Source organism: Eptatretus burgeri, chromosome 5 (genome assembly GCF_056783735.1).
Source record: "Eptatretus burgeri isolate ZD-2024b chromosome 5, Ebu_testis_v1, whole genome shotgun sequence".
NCBI lineage: Eukaryota > Metazoa > Chordata > Myxini > Myxiniformes > Myxinidae > Eptatretus > Eptatretus burgeri.
In genome coordinates this window covers 84704694-84725003 of record NC_140965.1, presented here as the reverse complement: position 1 = coordinate 84725003, position 20310 = coordinate 84704694, and the positions used below count along the sequence as shown (strand labels likewise).

Genomic DNA, 20310 nt, shown 5'->3' with positions numbered 1-20310 from the left:
GAGTACGTACCGACAGTGGTCCGAGGAGGGACAAACCACAAACTGAGGACAGGGTGTTGGGCACCCAAGGCTCATCGATGCGCGAGGGCAACGAAGGCTATCCCTTCTGGTCCGAACCGACAGACGGTCGACTGTGGCACAAGTCACAGAAAATTTTAATGGTGGTTGTGGGAGGAATGTGTCACAAACCACAGTGCATTGCACCCTGCTGCGTATGTGGCTGCATAGCCGCAGACCAGTCAGAGTGCAAATGATGACCCCTGTCCACCATCGAAAGCACCTACAATGGGCACGCGAGCGGCGGAACTGAACCTTGGAGCAGTGGAAGAAGGTTGCCTGGCCCGACGAGTCCCGTTTTCTTTTAGATCACGTGGATGGCCGTGTACTTTTGCGCTGTTTAACTGGGGAAGTGATGGCACCAGGATGCACTGTGGGAAGATGACAAGCCGGTGGAGGGAGTGTGATGCTCTGGGCTTTGTTCTGCCGGGAAACCCTGGGTCCGGCCATTCACGTGGACGTCAATTTGACACGTGTCACCTACCCAAACATCGTTGCAGACCAGGTACACCCCTTCCTGGCAATGGTATTCCTTGATGGCAGTGGCCTCTTTCAGCAAGATAATGCACCCTGTCACACTGCACACCTTGTTTCGGATTGGTTTGAGGAACATGATGAAGTGTTCACAGTGCTGCTCTGGCCTCCAAATTCTCCACATCTCAATCCGATTGAGCATCTGTGGGATGTGCTGGACCAACAAGTCCGATCCACGGCAACTCCACCTCACAACTTACTGGACTTGAAGGATCTGCTGCTCATGTTTTGGTGCCTGATACCACGGGACACCTTCAGGGGTTTTGTAGAGTCCATGCCTCGGCAGGTCAGCACTGTTTTGGCGGCACTATCAGGTCAGGTTAGATCTGTGACCTGCTACAGGTACCATGTAAACCTCTACTATCCTGTTCCATGGTCGGGTTGTCGGCGACGAAACAGTATCCCCCACCAGGTTTTCTGGTGAGGAGGGTGTTTGGATATGGACACCCAGCAGGATTAAAAAGAAAACCTGTCAAAGGGCGGAGGAGCTCCTTGTGAGCCAACGGCCATCCATATCTAGTGCCCAACTGTGTCTGCGGACATCCTCCTGCAGTTGGGTTACTTTTTATTAGGAGGTTGGTGGCAGGATTTGCACTCCGGCCACCGGAAAACCCTTCATTCCGCAAAACATAAAAACGCAAAAACATCTGAAAACTCACTCCGTGGGAGTACCTCCTGTGCAGCTTCCCTTCGCAGGGCAGCTCACCGGATGACGGGATTGGGGCAAAGCCTTCGGGACCCCCAATCTTTGATGAAAGGAGGGAAACCATGGGGTACCATCCCTGGGTCAGATTGCGGGAGAGTGTGTCGGAGTGGTGCTGAGGTGTCGTCCACCAGACGGTGGTCTCCTTGGGTTAACCTGAGGCGGTCCCTTCGGGTGGGTGCCTGGAATGTCCTATCCCTAAGAGAGGATGATCACCTGTCTCTGTTATCATCTGAGCTCAAGCATTTGGACATCGGTATTGCAGCACTCTCTAAGGTTCAGAGACCGGATTGCGGCGAGATAATGGTGAGTGGTTACACCTACTATTGGTCTGGTCGCTCTGATGGTTACCATACTCAAGGAGTTGCTGGAGCTGTGTCAAATAAGCTTACCCCAAAGATAATTGAGGTAACACCGGTCAACGAGCGTATTATGAGACTAAGGATTCGTCACTCCTTAGGTGTCATTTCCCTGGTCTTTGTCTATACTCCGACTGAGGTTAGTGACCTCACCGTGAAGGACACATTCTACGCCATGCTCGAGTCTGTGGTTGATCAGTGCCCCAGACGAGATACACTTCTAGTCTTGGGGGATTTCAATGCATCGACTGGAACTGATAGGGACGGTTATGAGGTGTGTGTTGGTCCCCATGGGTCAGGAACTATGAACCAGAATAGCACTAAGTTCCTTGACTTTGCAAGAAGTCATGGACTTAGGGTGGCTGGTTCATGGTTTCAGCACCCACAAGGTCATCGCTGGACTTAGTATTCCAACGCTGGCGGTGTGGCAAAGGAGATTGACCATGTCCTCGTTGACGGTCGCTGGAGGATGATCCAGAACTGCAGGGTCTACCGGAGTGCTCAGATCCTCAATATTGACCACCGGCTTGTTGTAGCAACTCTAAAGCTGCACCTTAAAATCCTGGAGAATGGTACCATCCCAGCCTAGACTGGATGTTGGCAAGCTCATGGAAGAGAGAGTAGCTGAGGAGTTTGCGAACAGGCCGACTGGACATTTGGGGTGTCTGGGTGCTTTTGGGGTTCCTAAAGAGTTGTGGAGTGCCTTCAAGACCACCGTCCTTGATGTTGCCGGTGGATGTCTTGGAACTCACCGCAGGGCAAAGAAGAATTTTGTCTCTCAAGGGACACTGGATACCATTGACCAGAGTCGCAGGGCCAGGCTGAATGGCAGAGCTGAGCTGTTCAGGAAGCTGAGGCGTAAAAGTGTATGTGCACGAAGGGTGGACAAGTAGGCCTATGTGCGAGGAATCTGTGAGGGGATAGATCATCACCTCTGGACAGGTGATTCTCGTCCCGCTTACAGGGGAATTCACGCATTGCGTTCATCCAAGCCCATCCCTCGGAGCACTGCAGTTAGAGCAGAGAGTGGTAGGCTCTTGACAGAGGAGTCTCAAGTGAAGGCCCGCTGGGCCGGTTACTATGCACAAGATTGTTTTCTCTTTGCTTAAAGGACCTCGTGTGCAAACAAAGCTTTCTTGTAGTCTGATAGGCCCTGTGATGTTCTGACCCCCTCCTGATTTCCAAGTGTATAAAAGGCCATGTATTCTAGCTCAAAGGCAGAGATCTGCTTGGACTCTTGAGACAACCTCTTCTTTCCACATCTGTGGTTTTTTTTAATCAAAAAAAAAATCAGTTAAATGATAAAAAAAAGGTTTTCTCTTTTGGTTGGAAATCTCCACCACAGCTGCCATACAATATCACGCTTCTAACGCAAACTGCATAAATTTTTCCCTTTAATCGGAGAGAGGTCCCTTTTGATCTCAATAGGGGGAAACAACTCCCTAAACTTCTTCCAGCCACTTCTAATTCTTGCATTCACTGCTGTCTCCACACCACCACCTGCACCAACCATATTACCAAGGTAACAGAATTTATCTACACTTTCCAGGGATATATCCCCATAAAATAACCTTTCTGCTCTAAATGGAGTCACTTGTTTACCTGTGCAAACTGCAAATTTGAAGTCAGGTACCAACTGCAGTCTATTCCTGATGCCACAACACCTCTTGTGTACCCAGCAGTGGAAGGATTTACACAATATTGAATTGCCACCTACACCTTTCTTTTCTACAGACAGCACAGGGCCACCACCCTCAATTTTACACACTTTCTTCTCCCGCACCACTAATCAGTACTTTTGTTTTCCCTGTATTCACTTTCAGTCCTCTGGCCTCCATACCCTCCTATCATACAGCATATTTACCCATTACCTCTTCCACACCGTTGGCTATCAGCAACATGTCATCAGCATCTACTTGGAGTTCCCAAGGTGAGCCTCCTCTAAATTCCTGTGATATAGCCTGAAGAACCACGATGAACAGGATTGGGCTCAAGACTGACCCTTGCTGAACACCCACTTTCACTTGAAAATCCTCACTTTGCACTCCAGTTACTAAATACTGTATAAGAATTCAAAGTTTCTGTCCTGCAGAAATTGGAGAAATACTGTGTTGCTTAACTTCCTCTAGAATTCTCCATATCTGTGCGTTTGTCTTTGTTTATGTTTTGTGTTTAATAAACGACTCAAATGGACAGGAGGAAATGAATGGGCAATCCTGATGACGGAGTGGCTTGTGTTCGAGACTCTACTCTCTACACTTTTCTGCACCCTGGCTCCTCCGCTCCGATATGCCTCCAGCTATACGACATGTGGTGTGATGGACTCTGGTAACCACACCTTGCACATGATGCCACTCTCATCCATCTGTGCTCTGTCCTACACCAAGTTTAACCAAACGTCGTTACTCATTCACCATGACGGAGCATGAGATGTTGGTGGGGGAAAGGTGACTCGTGAGAGACTCTACTCTGCAAAGTGGAGTTGGACTTCTGAAGGAAAATGCTTGTGGCCGCTGATTCTTCTTCTTCCTCGTTGGAGAAATGTCATGAGCTTTCCAAACGTCGAAGTTATTGTCACCAAATAAATAAATAAATAAATAAATAAATAAATAAATAAATTGTCTGACTGAAAAAGTCTGACTTAATTCCAGGCTATAAAGCAACAAAAGGTGAAAATTTTCAAATGGAGTGAAGACTTTCTTTTGGCACTGTAAATCTTTATCACCATTCTATTGTCACTGCATCACCACGCAACTTAATTTAAAAAAATACCCCCGAGCGGGAGTGCCGGTCATCTCTGCCAGAGGTCGAAAGTAACTCTGTGCCAGACTGGAATAGGAGCAGTTCATAAAGTACGTACGCTCTACTTCCGGGTTTCAAAACCACCCACCCCCCTCTGTATGCAGGCTAGTGACCACCCACCCACCCACCCCCATATGATTCTCATATCACATCACAATACTTGAAGATTACAACGAACTGTAGATTTATCTCGAATGCATCAGTAATTATTAACTATGGTAATACAGTAATATGGAACAATTATTGACGTCCACAGATTCAACATCACGTCGAAAATGTTCCCGTGAACGGGGATATTTTTCCCCCTCGCAATGACGACAGGCTCACCTTCATCTTCTGAAACGCTTTCATGTAGTCAGACACCACTTTCATAAAGTATATATGCAGCCGTCGTACCACCCACCCACCCCTGTACGCAGCCCATATGCGGGCTTTAAACCACCCACCTCCCTCATTTTTGTATGTACTTTATGAACGGCCCATACGGGGCAAAAATATGCAAAAATTTGCGCAAGACCCGGAGCATCTTCAGAGATTGGCGCCGGCCTCCGGATGACCACTTCAAATTAGCACCGGACATGTAAGAATCAGAGTGAAGTTTGAAGGGCTATAAAATCGGAACGAGGGCAAATTTCAAAAAAATGGCTCGTGTTGTTCTAGATAATAGTCCATAGTATCTGAATCACTAATAACATTTGATCTCTCTTGATAAATGACGGAGGAGATACGATTTGAAATGGACGATTTTCGCAAATTTTACAGCCTCGTGACGTTTACCTCGACCTTGGACGACCTTGAAAGTTCGATCCTTGTGCATGTCTCATCGACCTCTATCCATTCCACTATTGGTTATTTGTCTCCACTCGGTTTGATTGTGGACGGATGGACGGACGGACGGACGGGCGGACAGACGGACGTACGGGCGGACAGACGGACGTACGGACGGACAGACTTCGAGACTGGCTTTATTCGGTCATCTCTACTGAGATGATAGAGATGACCTAAAAAAAAAATTCTGCATGGGTAACAAGGAATAACAAGAAAATCCAACACAGGTGGAGGCCATTCAGCCCATCATGCCTGCGTGAGCACTACATCAACCCATGTACACAAGATCCAAGGAAGAAAATGCAAAAAATGTTTTTAATGAATTAAATTTAAAAAAAAAAAATTTTCCTTTTCTTCCCCTCAGGGGAGGGGGCATGAGCTTGGTTAAAACACACATCAACCACACAACCCTCCTTGACAAGACCCCCACCAACACCACTCTGTACACATGTACACAATCACCCATCAATGCTCAAACTACCTAAAAGTCTTATCAACATCCCCATGCCCCTCCATTTCCATAACTTCCAGGTACCTATCTAATTGGTTCACGAGTCAGTAAGTGACCACTATATTCGTTATTGGTGTGTGTCTGTCTCTCTGTCTGTCTGTCCCGAGCATTGCTCCGTGGGTTTTGATCCAATCCTGATAAAATTTTGGTGGGAGGTTTATAACATGATCTCGTTGTGTTTTCCTGAGAATGGGCGTGGTGCGCCCATTATGGGCGGAGCCACGCCCAAAAAACATGTTTTTAGGGGGTAGCCGATTTCACTTTACATCTTCTCCGAGGGGGTTTGTTGAATCGAGCAGGGATTTCAGTATTTGGTTAGCCCAATGGCACCTGCATAGCCCCACGGAGCTGGATTTTTCATTTTCGTCACAAGGTCACGAACTTAGGAAATTGCAAATTTTGACATAAAAATCGTACGACCGCCCAAACTTTGAGAGCTGGGATGACAATATTTTTTATGCATAATCTTGAGGTCATTCCCCACCTAAAGTCTCGAAACCATTTTGCTCTATCTCGAACACCTTGCCCGTGGCGCCCCCTTCAAGTTTGTTTTTAGGCTGATTTCATCAAAGTATGGATAATCCGAGGAGTGCGAAATGCCATATAGCCTATGTGACGTTATATTGTTCTTGGAATGTTCCAGAGGAAGTTTTGCACCAAAGGTCATATTCCTTGACCTTTAAAGTTCACAAAGGTCAAATTTTCAAAGTTGTGGGAATCGAACCGGGTTTTCGACCTTTTCGACGAACTAACTCCAATAAGCGAAGCACGTATCCTGTTTCCTTATTTTAATGTCCACAACATCGTTTTGTGACCTTTAAAGGTTATGCAAAGGTCAAATTTTGAAAGTTGTTGAACGAAACCGGGTTTTCGACATTTTGCAGCTTATAACCTGTCACTCGTACCACATCATGTTGATCATTTTTATAACTTGGTCAAAAATTATCACATTGTCTCATCCTTGACTTCTGAAACAATCTACATGGTCAAATACCGCTCGTGAACCATCGTCGTCTTCAGACTTGTTCTAATTTAAACTTATTTACTTTTTCTGCTGCCACTACCTTTCCAGGGAGACCATTCCATGCGTTAACTACTCTCTGAGTGAAAGTCTCCTGCCTTACTACCATCTTAACTCTCCTCTTCTTTACTCTCAGGCTATGGTCCCTGGTCCTATGCCGTTGAATTATTCATCTGCACTTATTTTATCTGTACCTTTCATTATCTTAAGCATCTCTATCATATCTCCTTGTAACCACTTCCTTTCTAGTGAATAAAGCCCTGTCTCCTTCAACCGCTCCTCATAACTGAGTCTCACTAGGCCCGGAATCAATATAGTAGTCCTGCGCTGAACCCTCTCTATGACATCCATGTCCTTCCGGAACAATGGTGAACAAAACTGCACACAATATTCTAGATGTGGCCTTCACTAAATTCCTGTACAATGTTAACACCACCTCTTTTGATTTATAAATGATCCCCTTCCTTAAATAGCCTAAAACCCTATTTGCTCTCCCTATAGTTGCCTGGCACTGTGCTGACTGCTTACCTCCGTATCTATTAACACTCTCAGATCCTTCTCCTGTTTGACACGCTCCAAAGTCACCCCTTGCATCCTGTAATCTCCATTTCCATTGTTCTTTCCCATCCCCAACACCATACGCTTGCTCAAGTTAAATTTCATCTGCCAATCTTTTGCCCAATCTATGCAAGTATCAATACTTTCCTGAATCCGATCACAACCCCCTCTGCTATCCACCTTACCTCCAAGCTTTGCGTCCTCTGAAAATTTGGAAAGCTTACTCTTTACCCCATTATCCAAATCTTTGATGTAAATAATGAATAGTAATGGTCTGAGTACTGATCCCTGAGGTACCACGCTACTTACATCCTCCCACTCACAGCCACTCTTTACTTCCTACCACTAAGCCAGTTTGCAATCCAATTAGCTACCTTTCCAGCCACTCCACAATCCCTCACTTTCGCTAACAACCTCTGATGTGGTACGTTATCAAATGCCTTCTTAAAGTCTAGATATACTATGTCCACTACTTTTCCCTCATCCACCCAATCAGACACTGCCTCATAGAACTCTATAAAAGGTTTGTTAAACAGGAACTAGCTTTGGTAAACCCATGCTGACTACCTTAAATTAGTTTGTATTTGTTTAAATGGTTCCTCATCTGGTTCTCATTTAATGTCTCCAACACCTTCCCCACAAGTGAAGTCAAGCTAACAGGTCTATAGTTTCCCAATTCTTCTCTGGATCCTTTCTTAAATTACGGTGTTACATTTGCTACTCTACAATCCTCTGGTACCTGTCCTGACTCCAGTAAGCAATTAAAAATATCTATTAACATCGAGCTTACCTGCTCAGCCACCTCCATCAATACTCTCGGTTGCATATTATCTGGACCCAGAGCCTTATCTACTCTTAGATTTCCAAGCTGTTCCTTTACTTCCTCCACTCCAACCTGGATCGTCTGTAAAAGCCCTTCCTCGCCTCCTCGATAGATACTCTCAGCTATTGGCAATTCTCCTGACTGTTCTTGTGTAAAATTTGAAGAAAAATACCTGTTTAATAAGCCTGTCATCTCACTTTCATCATTAACTACTCTTCCGGTACTCACCACAATCGGGAATCACGTAGGTGCTCCTTTACTTGAATTTTCTTGTCAATCGCTCAAGCAGTTGCAGAGAAAAACAATTTAAAAGCGAACTGGAAAGCATCTCAAAAGGCAAAGCCAGTCTGCGTCCGCTTTGTACTCAAACTAAACTTGATGAAAAGAACAGTTTAAAAAAAGTTATACATTTTATTCATTTCTTCTCTCCAATCTCATAATAAAGGTTTGTTGAGGATTTGATGACAAAAGCTCTATTAATAAAAATTTCCCCCGGTTGGGGGTGACGGTCATCTCTGAAGCTCTGTAGATGTGGATCTCTGATCGGCTTTGAATGGCTTCGATGTCGTCTTGTTTAATTTTTATGTTGATAAGAGATAATGTTGGCAGAGATAATGTTGAAATTAGCTAATTTTTCCAATTTTGAAGACACGTGACTCGATAACCAGGCCGGATTTCAAAAAACCGGCCTGACCAAATTTAGATATTGTTCCATATTATCAGAATCCGAAGGAATTTCGAAGATCATAGAATCCGGATCATAAACGCCAGAGGAGATAGATTTTGAAAATGGACGATTTCACAACTTTGGAGTGACCTTGACTTTGACCTTGATCTTCAATCGGGTCAAAGGTCATACCGTCGTGCATTCCTCATCGACATCTACCCACATACCAAATATCAAGAAAATCGGAAGAAAAAAATGGGGACGTACGTACGTACGGACAGACGGACATCGAGACTGGTTTTATTACGTCATTTCGTTAGAGATGACCTAAAAATGTTACAGCCTGGACATGCACGCTGAATCTTAATGGTAAATAAGGATTTCGATTAAAACATTTATGACGAGTCCAGCACTTCACTGATGACATCATCCTTACGATCCCTTATTCCCCATTGGGGGTAGAATGAGGTGTGCCAAGTTTATTTTTTTTTTTCCGATCAGCGATTTCAGAGATATAATGTTTAAATTTTTTGCATCTAACCCAAGACGGCTGGTATACCGCGCGACGTATGACGTCACAATTATAGTTAAAATAGTCTTCTTTGGGGAAATGGGGGGGGGGGGTCATTTCAACCCTGACAATTTTGTGTCACTCGGGCACGTTGTTGTTGAGAAAAAAAAAGTTCAAAAATAATGGAGAAAAAAACAAGACCAATCAAGGATTTTGATTAAGATTTATGGCTGATCTACCACTTCACCGATTATGTCATCCCTACAATCCTTCATTCACCATTGGAAGTGGAATGAGATGCCAAGTTTCAAATTTTAGATCCGGAGACCCTCTTCATGAGCGCAGATTTTGATGTGGTCAATACACCTTTGTTAGACATCATATATGAAGCTTGTGGCCACGTTTCATCAAAATTGTGTGTTTGGTTCAAGCGATAATGACTGAAGTGCTTACAGACTCACCGACTCACCTATAGACACTGCTCGATCACATCAGCTCACCGGACTAAAGTCCAGGTGAGATAATAATCATGAAAATTACTTTAACAAAACTATTAAAATTTGGCTTCTCTGCATTCTCATAATGCTTTGTTGAAAATTTGATGACAAAAACTCAAATAGTAAAAAAAAAAAAAAAAGGTTACGGCCCCGACAGACAGACATACAGAAGTGCTTGCAAAACCCCGTCTTCCGCTGCATGAGGGACGGGCTCATAAAGGTGAAAAAGTGAGGATGGAAAAAAATAAGTGAGCTCCTCGGCTGACGTTACACAACATGGTCAAGGATGGTTGTGGATGCCTATTACTAGCAGTTTAAACTTTATGCCTAAAACACACACGACACGTCATTTTTCACGTGCAGTAAAAGCACACACATTTCAAATGAATGACCATTTTAATGAATGCTAATAAAAGATAATCACTAATAACAAAAGATTGCTAATAAAAGATATTGCATCCAGTAAAAAGCTTTAATTAAACACCCTCTCCCCCTCATTTCTCCAAATATTGGTTCACGAGTCAGTAAGTGACCGCTATATTAGTTGTGTGTGTGTGTGTCTGTGTCTGTGTCTGTGTCTGTGTCTGTGTCTGTGTCTGTGTCTGTGTCTGTGTCTGTGTCTGTGTCTGTGTCTGTGTCTGTGTCTGTGTGTGTGTGTGTGTGTGTGTGTGTGTGTGTGTGTGTGTGTGTGTGTGTGTGTGTGTGTGTGTGTGTGTGTCCCGAGCATAGCTCCGTGGGTTTTGATCAGATCCTGATAAAATTTTGGTGGGAGGTTTATATCATGATCGAGTTGTGTTTTCCTGAGAATGGGCGTGGTGTGACCATTATGGGCGGAGCCACGCCCAAAAAAAACGTGTTTTTAGGGGGTAGCCGATTTCAAATTGCATCTTCTCCGAGGGGGTTTGTCGAATCTGGCAGGGGTTTCGGTATTTGGTTAGCCCAATGGCACCTGCATAGCCCCACGGAGCTCGATTTTTCATTTTCGTCCCAAGGTCAAGGTCACAAAGTCATGAACTTAGAAAATGTCAAAAAATAAATAAATTGGACATCAAGCTCCTAGGGTTTTCAACTGTTTTGAATGAAAGTTGGTATGCAAGTAGTGCTCTTCGAGTACTACAACTTTCATCATTTACGTTTTTCCCGATTCCCGCCAGTTTGCCCGTGGCGTCCCCTCGAAAGTCAAACAATAAAAAAGGCGAACCGTGTACATTGCTCGTGAACCATCGCCGTCTCCAGACTTGTCAGATATGTTAATTCTTCAAAATACGTGAAGTTGACAGGACAGCACAATATGCGGCTACAGATGTTAAACATTACATGAGCAGTACATTAAAAGATTCTTAACTGTTTACATCAGAAAAATATTCACACAAAGATGTTTCTGAAATTGTTACAATCCATTTTGATGTGTTGTTGGTGAAGAATTATTTCAGTGAAGAACGAAGAATGCACACATACACTTCAGTGCCTAACCATCTGTGTTCATTGCTACATGTGGGTTTTAAATGATCTGACAATTTCATTAGGAACTACAAGGGCACTTGGTAAAGCACACACCTCCACCACGTAATGCCTGATCCACGAGAACATATCAGGCCTCATAACTTTTTGAAATATCATGCCAGATAATCGTTTTTCAGCCCCATCTCTCAATGGTGAAGAATCACTTTAAAATTAAATAATTCTCATATCCAGATCGGGATACGGATCTTCATCAAAATCGAATCGATTTGTAACGGTCACACACCCAACCTGTCCACCAAGTTTCATCTGAATCCGTCCACAAGTTTTTGAGACCGTGCTATATTTGAGTTTAGCCCTATCTCTCAATGGTGAAGAATCACATAAAAAATTATTGGATCCGGATTTGGATCTTCACCTAAAAAGGAATCAATTCTTCCTTGTCACACACCCAACGTGTCCACAAAGTTTCGTCCGAATCCATCCACAACTTTTTGAGATATTGTGCTTAACATCATTTTGGGCCCCATCTCAATGGTGAAGAATCACTTCAAAAATTCTAGTAGTCGGATCCGGATCCAGATCAGGATCTTCACCAAAATCTAATCAGTTCGTCCGTGTCACACACCCAACCTTCCCACCAAATTTCATCTGGATCCGGCCATAACTTTTTGAGATATCCTGCAAACAGACAGACAGACACAAACAGAAAAAGAAACAGACAGAGAGGTGTGAAAACATAACCTCTTTCACCTTCGTGGCAGAGGTAATAAAATAATTATGGAGAAAAGGACAAGGTGCAGATGAAGATCAATGGTTCCTGAGAATTTGCTAAAGTAAGAAAGATTGAAAAATAGAGCTCAGTGTCCACGAGGGTGACTGACAAGTTCAAGTGTTTGAGGGCATTTGGAAGCATCAGCCGCATGACAGTCACTCATGAAAATTATTCCAGACAAGGGAAGATATTTGAGCACAAAAGAATATGGAGATTAAGACAGGAGTGGGGGAAGGATTAAATTTGTCCTTCACTCATCCATGTAAAAAATGAAAAAATGGGGGTTAACCACAAACTCATGAAGATATTGCAAGTGTTAACAAGAAAAATAGCTCCGCAAAGCGGGCGTAACCCTCCGCCCATGCATTGTAAAAGGAAGCAGTGTTATCACGATGATGCAGTCAGTTAGAGCACGTTGGACGTCATATCGAAAATCAATCACACTTCAAGATGGCTACCGTGGCGGCGAGTGAAAATCGCAGCGCGCCCATTTTCGAAAGGAACCTTCCTCTACTCAACTCCAACACACACCCTGCAAAAATGGATTTAATCGGACAAGGCGTTCTCCTCGAAATCGACAGAAACCAATTTCAAGATGGCTGCCATGGAAGCCACATTGAAAATCGCACCGCGCCCATTTTCAAAAGGAACCTTCCTCTACTCAACCCAACATGCCCTGCAAAAATGGATTTCATCGGACAAGGCGTTCTCCTCGAAATTGACGGAAACCAAAAGTTGACGGACGCCCGAACACCGAAGTATGAACTTTGACCTCTGTGACCTTGAAAAGTTGGTCAAATCAAAAACCCGGGTTATATATCATGTATGCTCATCAGATATACCTGTGATAAAATTTTGGTGATGATCCAACGATTCGTTCACAAGAAATAGCCATTTCGAGGTTTTCAGTTTTGGCCCCCTGGTGGCCCAGCCGAGAATCAAATTGTGCTGATTATCGAAAGCAACCTTCCTCTACCCAGCCCCAACACACACTGCAAAAATGCATTTAATCGGACAAGGCGTTCTCCTCGAAATCGACGGAAACCAATTTCAAGATGGCTGCCATAGAGGCCACATTGAAAAATCGCAGCGCGCCCATTTTCGAAAGGAACCTTCCTCTACTCAACCCCAACATACCCTGCAAAAATGGATTTAATCGGACAAGGCGTTCTCCTCGAAATTAACGGAAACCAAAAGTTGACAGACGCCCGGACAATGCCTGTGACGACAATACCCCTTAGCCCAATTCGGGCTGAGTGGTAGAAATGAAAGGATTTGAGCAGAAATGTGTGTAAACCAATAAATATGTCAAATCAAGTGCCTTCAAGGTCTTTCAAACAGTTGTGAGGAGTGTAAAGAAGTACAAATTTTTTTTTCTTTGGTTTGAGACTCAATGGAAGTCCATAACTCCCACAAGTAGCCAGTTATTCAACAACAAATCAACTGTGAGCAATGGAATTCCCGATCATCAAAAGAACATCAGTCCAGTTCCTTCAAATGCTTGAAGAAGAACTCTTTGGTAAGCTTGGACATGATGCAGGAAACCTGCTTCTTCTTGTTCGTTCCTTCACAGCGAGTTGCAGATTCGAAATTTGCTACCTTGAAGTTGACCCGAGTAAGTATCTTTATGAGTTCCATATCGATGGCTGGGGATGACAGCACCTGAATGAGCGATTGAACAAACCACGAGCCACACTCCATGTTCCTCCAAGAATAATACCCTGTGAAGTGGACAGATGTTGTTCACACGTCAAGTTTGTATCCAAGGGATGCCGTGAAAGAAGAAGTACAGTACTTCAATTCCATATTGCCTTCCTGCAAAGTTACATGAGTAGAAACATCCTCCACTCTCACCTGGCACAGTGGAATGGCAGTAGAGGAAATCTGCTTCCACAGGGATGACATACTGGGCGAGCAAATCGGTCTCCAAGCTCGAATCCACCTCCACACCATTATCAAACATCATTCCTTGACAAGCCTGGGAATAAAATGTTTCACATAGTCAAGTTTTGCCAAACATTCCCAAAACCTCCATGGATCTTTGTATACGTCTGTACTGGCATCTTCCAGCAGATTGCTCTTATCTACATTCAGTCGCATTCAATTAGGTAAAATTGTAAGTTTTGTTCGGTTGCTTTAAATGGTCAAATGCGCATACCTCCACCATGTAATGCCTGATCCACGACAAATATCGGGCCCAATATATTTTTGAAATGTCATGCTATTTTTTGATGGTGACAAAAATCACTTCATAAATTAAATAATTCTCGGATCCAGATCCGCATCTTCACCAAAATCGAATCAATTAATCGTGTTCACACACCCAACGTGTCCACCAAGTTTAATTCAAATCCGTCCACTTTTTGAGATATCTTGCACACAAACAAACAAACAGAGACAGACAGACAGACAGAGTGAAAACAACCTACCAACTTTAGTGGCAGAGGTAAAAAAATATCAAATATGGCTTTTGAAGATGTATCGCACAGTATTAGACATTTGAATACAGTACTGTAGTACACACAGAAAGTGGTCTCTCTTTTAAGTTTGGCATAACTCAGTATGCCTGTGAATCTTCACTCTCTTACAAACTACATGTACATTACTTTGCTGTAAGTGTACACATGCAGCATGCTACAAACACATTTTGCCTTATTGGAGGATTCAGAGGTCATCAATATCAATATTAAATCTTTTTTTAGCGCTGTACTGAAGTTAAACAGACTTTTAATCTTAATTCTGTTGCAGAGTCGATGTATCAACACAGAAAGCACTTCTGAACACATTACTGTCGTACACAGAATGAGGTATGTGTAGTGTGGCACGATGAAGATGGCATGAATGTTTATGACATGTGCATTTTACAAAGTATTTCTCTGCTGTTTAAAGTGTAGTCCTGTGATTTATTCATGCACAATCACGAAGCAAAAAGCGGGGTTAAGCGATCGGTCCTGTCCGTGCGTACATGCGTGTCTGCATTTTGTTATTCCCTTTTCTCTGGAACCGCTTGTCAGATTGACACGAAATTGAGCAGAAATGTTTTGCGACTCCACATGTAAAATGTTTTTATGATAATTATGACAGCATAGGTCACGTGGTGTGGCAGCCATGTTGGAAAACACCTGTGTAAACTTGGCACCTGCGTGTGTAATTTTTTTATGATGTCATAGGTGCCTTTGTTGTGACGTAATAATTGCATATGCAGAATGCTACATCCAACCGGTATAAAAAATTTTGAGGGCCATCTAGGGATAAGTTGGTCAACAGAATTTTTTTATGGCATCATTGGTCACGTGGTTTGGCAGCCATAGTCCAAAAAAAAATAAAAATATAACCTTCAAAAATCTTCTCCGAAACGACTTTACAGATCGAGGAGAAACCTTACAGGTACGACCGCCTATCCATGAGGAACAAAAAGTTCCCCACCTATGATGTCACATGGTTTGGCAGCCATATTGGAGTTATCCTGAAAACTTAAAAAAAAAAAAATCTTCGTCAGAATGGCTGGACAGATCGAGGGGAAACTTCACACACATGATCCCCAAGCCTTGGGGATACCAGGGTGTTCATGAATAATTGATAGGTAACATGGTTTAACAATATTGGATTGAAGGAAAATATTTTTTTAAGTCTCTCTTGAACCGCTGCATCAATCGACGTGAAACTTCAAAATTATTATCTCGTCGTGATGGGGAATATATGCTTTACATTTCAACCTGATCGGACGCACGGTCTGGCAGCTCGAATGATTTGAATTTGTGAATCTGGATTCTTTATTTTTTCAAAAAGGATTACTTGGTTGCACCTGGTTGGGTTTGAGGGTAGTGGAGTAGCAGTTTAAACCCGGTCCTATCAAGATTCCTTCTGATGACTTCATCTTTGCTTTTTGCTCGTTTGGGTTCCTTCTGATGATTCCAATGCAGTACCTATTTTATTTCGTCTTCCATTTGATTTGAATTTATTCTTTTATCTCCATAGCTCATTTATAAAATTTCATAAACAGGTTCATTATTTTTATGTTTATCATGAAACATCTTCTTTTTCATAATTATTAATCGACTTGAATTCAAATTGAGATTCCCATTGTGTGTGTCACATACAGTGACGAGTTTGCATGACCTTTATTGTACTTTCTCCTTCCTGCCACTCAGCAATGTTCATCATGATACTCAGTAGATATTCAATCACAGGTATGTTCCATTGGTGAGCAGTAAGGCCTAGGTCACATTTGCTCTACGGCGAGGATACGGCGGCCGTACGCCCTCTGAATTGACAGAAACGTGCAGCGGCCGCAGAGAAACTGAGATGGCCTCAGGGAGGCCCTACGCCGTTTGGCTATATTTTACAGGCCGTAGGGGCGCCATGGAATTACAACTTTTTTTTTCATTTCTACGTTCGCCGTCGCAATTTGACAAGCCAAGCTATGACGTAGATGTGTTCCACGTCGACCGTACGTAGGGCGTACGGTGGGCTTGCGTTATTTGTGTGGCTGCCGTAAGCTCTTCTCAATGAAAAATGAATTTTCCCAACCCCCAAAAAATTACGGTTGCTACACTATTTCCACAGTCGCCATACGGTGGACTTGCGGTCTGTGTGACTACCTGCGGGCAACGCAGGGTCGACGCACGGTTCCCCTATGCCCGCCGTGCACCTATGTATGGCCTCCGTGGCAGTCTGCGTCGACCGTGCGTCCACCGTACGCTAACACTAGAGATCGGAGTATAGGTGTTTGCCTATACACAGTGGTGCCCCCAGAATCCCAATTTAATTCGTTCCAGGAGGCTGTTCGGATTGCAAAAAGTTAGGACTCCAAAAATATTTTCCTAATAAGAAATAATGGAAAGTGAATTAATCCGTTCGTAGACCCAAAGAAAACCCACTTTCAAGACACTTTAAACTGAAATTCCCCATGTTTAAGGTAAAATAAGATGAGTAAATGACCTTCGGTGACGGTGTATTGTATGTAAACTGGTACAATCACCAATCCAAAGGTCCACACAGGCTCGAGCTCCGGCCTGGGTTCCGATCGCTCGCGCACTCTGCGAGCGCTGCTCCCAGGGCAGCTCATCAAACATGATGCCCCCAGAACCACAATCACTTTCATCAAACGCATCGGGCTGAGGTAATCATGGATATTCCATATTACAACTGGTTTTGCTGTGAAATTCAATCCTTGCCCGACAGTCCGACAGTCCGACACACCACGTGATCGGATTGCTTTTTTTGGTATTAGTTAAAACACAAGATGATTGAAAAAACAAACATCACAAATGAAGGTGAAAACACGAGGGAAGGCCTGTCACATTTGGCTCGGCGGCCGGAGGGTCTACAAAATGTACGGGCACTAGCAATTATAAAGCGGCCGCAGTATTTCCACAGTCACACAATGTAGCAGTCACATATGTTTTTATTTTTCGGGTAGACACATGGGGTATTTATAAGTTGTGGAGACCGAAAACGTGGGGGTGCCGTACGGTCTTTGATTTGATGTCGCACGGTGACCGTAGGGCGTTCCTGCGGCGGCCATAGAATTTTCAAGGCAGACGCAAGGTGCCCGCAAGGCGACCGCAGGGGGACCCTAAGCCGAACATGCGGCCAGACAGACAGTAACGAATGGGTTAATTGTTTGTTTTTTTTACCAGTTCTTTTGTTTCGGTTTGTCGAATTTCTACGGCAAACGTAGAAATGAAAAAAGTTATAACCGCGTTATAATTCCACGGTGACCTTACGGCCTGTAAAATATAGCCATACGGCGTAGGGCCACCCTAAGGCCACCTCAGTTTCTCTGCGGCTGCCACACGTTTGTCAATTCAGAGGGTGTACGGCCGCCGTATCCTCGCCGTAGAGCAAATGTGACTGAGGCCTAAAGTATCGATCGACACACGAGAGATGCTTTCACGAGGACTTCCACCGACTAATTGGATGAACAAAGCGCGAAGATGCGGCTCGAACAGGTGGGGGAGCACGTGAACAAACAGGAACGCCACGTTGTGTTTGGTTTTTTAAAATGTATTAGGTTTTTAGGGCAAAATTTTCTCGAAAAAATTGTTCGGATTCCAATTTGTTCAAACAATGGGGCGTTCAGATTCTGGGGGCACCACGGTATATTATAGTTATAGTATATTCAGTTATATATATACTGGTATATTTTTATTTCAGTAAAAAAAGAACTGGTATATATACCCACTCGTTACCATCCGTCTGGCAGCACGTTCGCCTTAGGGCCCCCCTGCGGTCGCCTTGCGCCTGCCTTGAAAATTCTATGGCCGCCGCAGCCGGCGCCCTAAGGTCACCGTGCGACATCAAATCGAAGACCGTACGGCACCCCCACGTTTTCGGTCTCCACGATTTCTAAATACGCCGTGCGGCTACCAGAAAAATAAAAACGTATGTGACTGCTACATTGTGTGACCGTGGAAATACTGCGACCGCCATATAATTGCTAGTGGCCGCAGATTTTGAGACCCCACAGTCGCCGTGGCAAATGTGACCTCAGCCTAAGGGAGCTGCTTGCCAAGAGACTCACTTGATTCAAAGCGCTCAAGCTAGCACTGCAACGGAACGGAGTGCTTGACACTGCTTTACAACATGGTGGTCTCCAATGATGATATGTCCATTTGCATGATACGCAAAATAGAAAAGTTAGAATACTTATCTTCAGCACGAGGTACAATTAGCCTTAAATATTTTATCCCTTCAATGAAAGACTCACACCCCCATGGAATAGTCAACAAATCCCTCATGACATCATCTATTTTGTCCCTACACTGTATGTGAGGATCGAGTGGTGTGAAATAGATTGACGTTGTGATGCATGATGATGCCTCGGGATTTCAAACCTGCAGTGAAAATCATGGCTGTGTCTAACTCCATCCAAGGATGGCTGATGAGCGAAGCAAAGCTCATCAGCCCGACTGCTACGCAGTCGAGATTCTCCGGGTTAGGATGTGCCGTGAATGAGTTTTATTAATATAATTTTTTACAGGAATTCACACTCGATATGTACAGCTTTTGAGAGAAGTTTCTTAAAAATCGATTGGCAGTAACAATTTATACAAAAGACAGGAAAAGAACCAGTTACCGGCTATGAACAACTATGATACATACATACACAAACAAAGAAACAGGTAGAACGACACACTGGTATGTTTTAGATCAGGATCCACACAAGGGATCCAAGTTATGCAAATTTATAAGATACTCAAAAAGAAAGGATGAAAGTACAGCTTGGCCACAAAGTCTTGTCACCCCTTATAAAAATTGTGACATTGCCTTTGTGTGCGGAGTGTTCATTAGTTTCCTTTTTTTCAGAATGAGTGAACGTAATCAAGTGAAATGAGACTTGCTTTTAATCGAGTTGCCCCACAAATGCTCTGGAAAATGTCCCACAGAACACGGCGCAAACTTATTCTCTGTAATGACAATGATGAGAGTACAAACACATCCACTGGCCACTTGAGGCTTGTGTCATGTGCTGTAAAATGTGAAATAAATTTAGAGTACTGCAAATGTATGTGGGTAAACTTGTACATCCCTTCAGTGTCGTCATCTAATATAAAAAAGGGTAATGTAACAATTTTTACAAGGGGTGACAAGACATTGTTGGCCACCCTGTAGAGGTTCACGAAATTGTAATTTTCTAACCAAGTAACAGCAGTTCTGCAGAAGTATATTTCAAGGTACCCGAGAAAGACAAATGAAACATCATCGTGATAATCCAAATTATAAATATACCATCAGAGATGGGGAATCCCCCGCCATTGAATGAAAAAGGTCATACATATTCCAGATAATGAGGGAGGTGAATTGGAAACAAGACACCATTTGGTCATCATCTCGAAAAAGTTCCCCAGGGGTGAGGAACATAGTAACCAAAAATAATTGAAATCAGATAAGCGGTTTTCCATTTATTACAAAAAAATTTTTTCAAGATGGCCGCCCCAGTCGGCAATCTTGGATCCGGCCACGCCCAAAATCAATAGGGTTCTTCCTTTTCAGGTGCTACATGTGTGACTGAAATTTCAAATCGATATGGCGAAAAAATATTTTTTTCAAGATGGCCGCCCAGTCGGCCATCTTGGATCTGGCCACGCCCAAAATCGACAGGATTCTTCCTTTTCAGGTGGTACATGTGTGACCCAAATTTCAAATCGATATGGCGAACAGTTTATGAGTTATCGCACTCACAGCTATAAATGTTGAC

At 43.5% G+C, this 20310-nt stretch overlaps 1 protein-coding gene across 2 annotated transcripts in view; it reads right to left on the bottom strand.

The window, feature by feature from the left end:
* Nucleotides 1–10474: 10474 nt before the first annotated feature.
* LOC147026872 (caspase-3-like) overlaps nt 10475–20310 on the bottom strand; it is a 29859-nt gene continuing 20023 nt past the window's right edge. For both annotated transcript variants that reach the window (XM_085882738.1, XM_085882739.1), the window contains exons 5-6: nt 13962–14085; nt 10475–13828 (exon numbers count right to left, since the gene is read on the bottom strand). In XM_085882738.1, the coding sequence (XP_085738864.1) occupies nt 13587–13828; nt 13962–14085 (366 nt within the window). In that variant the 3' untranslated portion in view covers nt 10475–13586. The remainder of the gene's footprint in view (nt 13829–13961; nt 14086–20310) is intronic.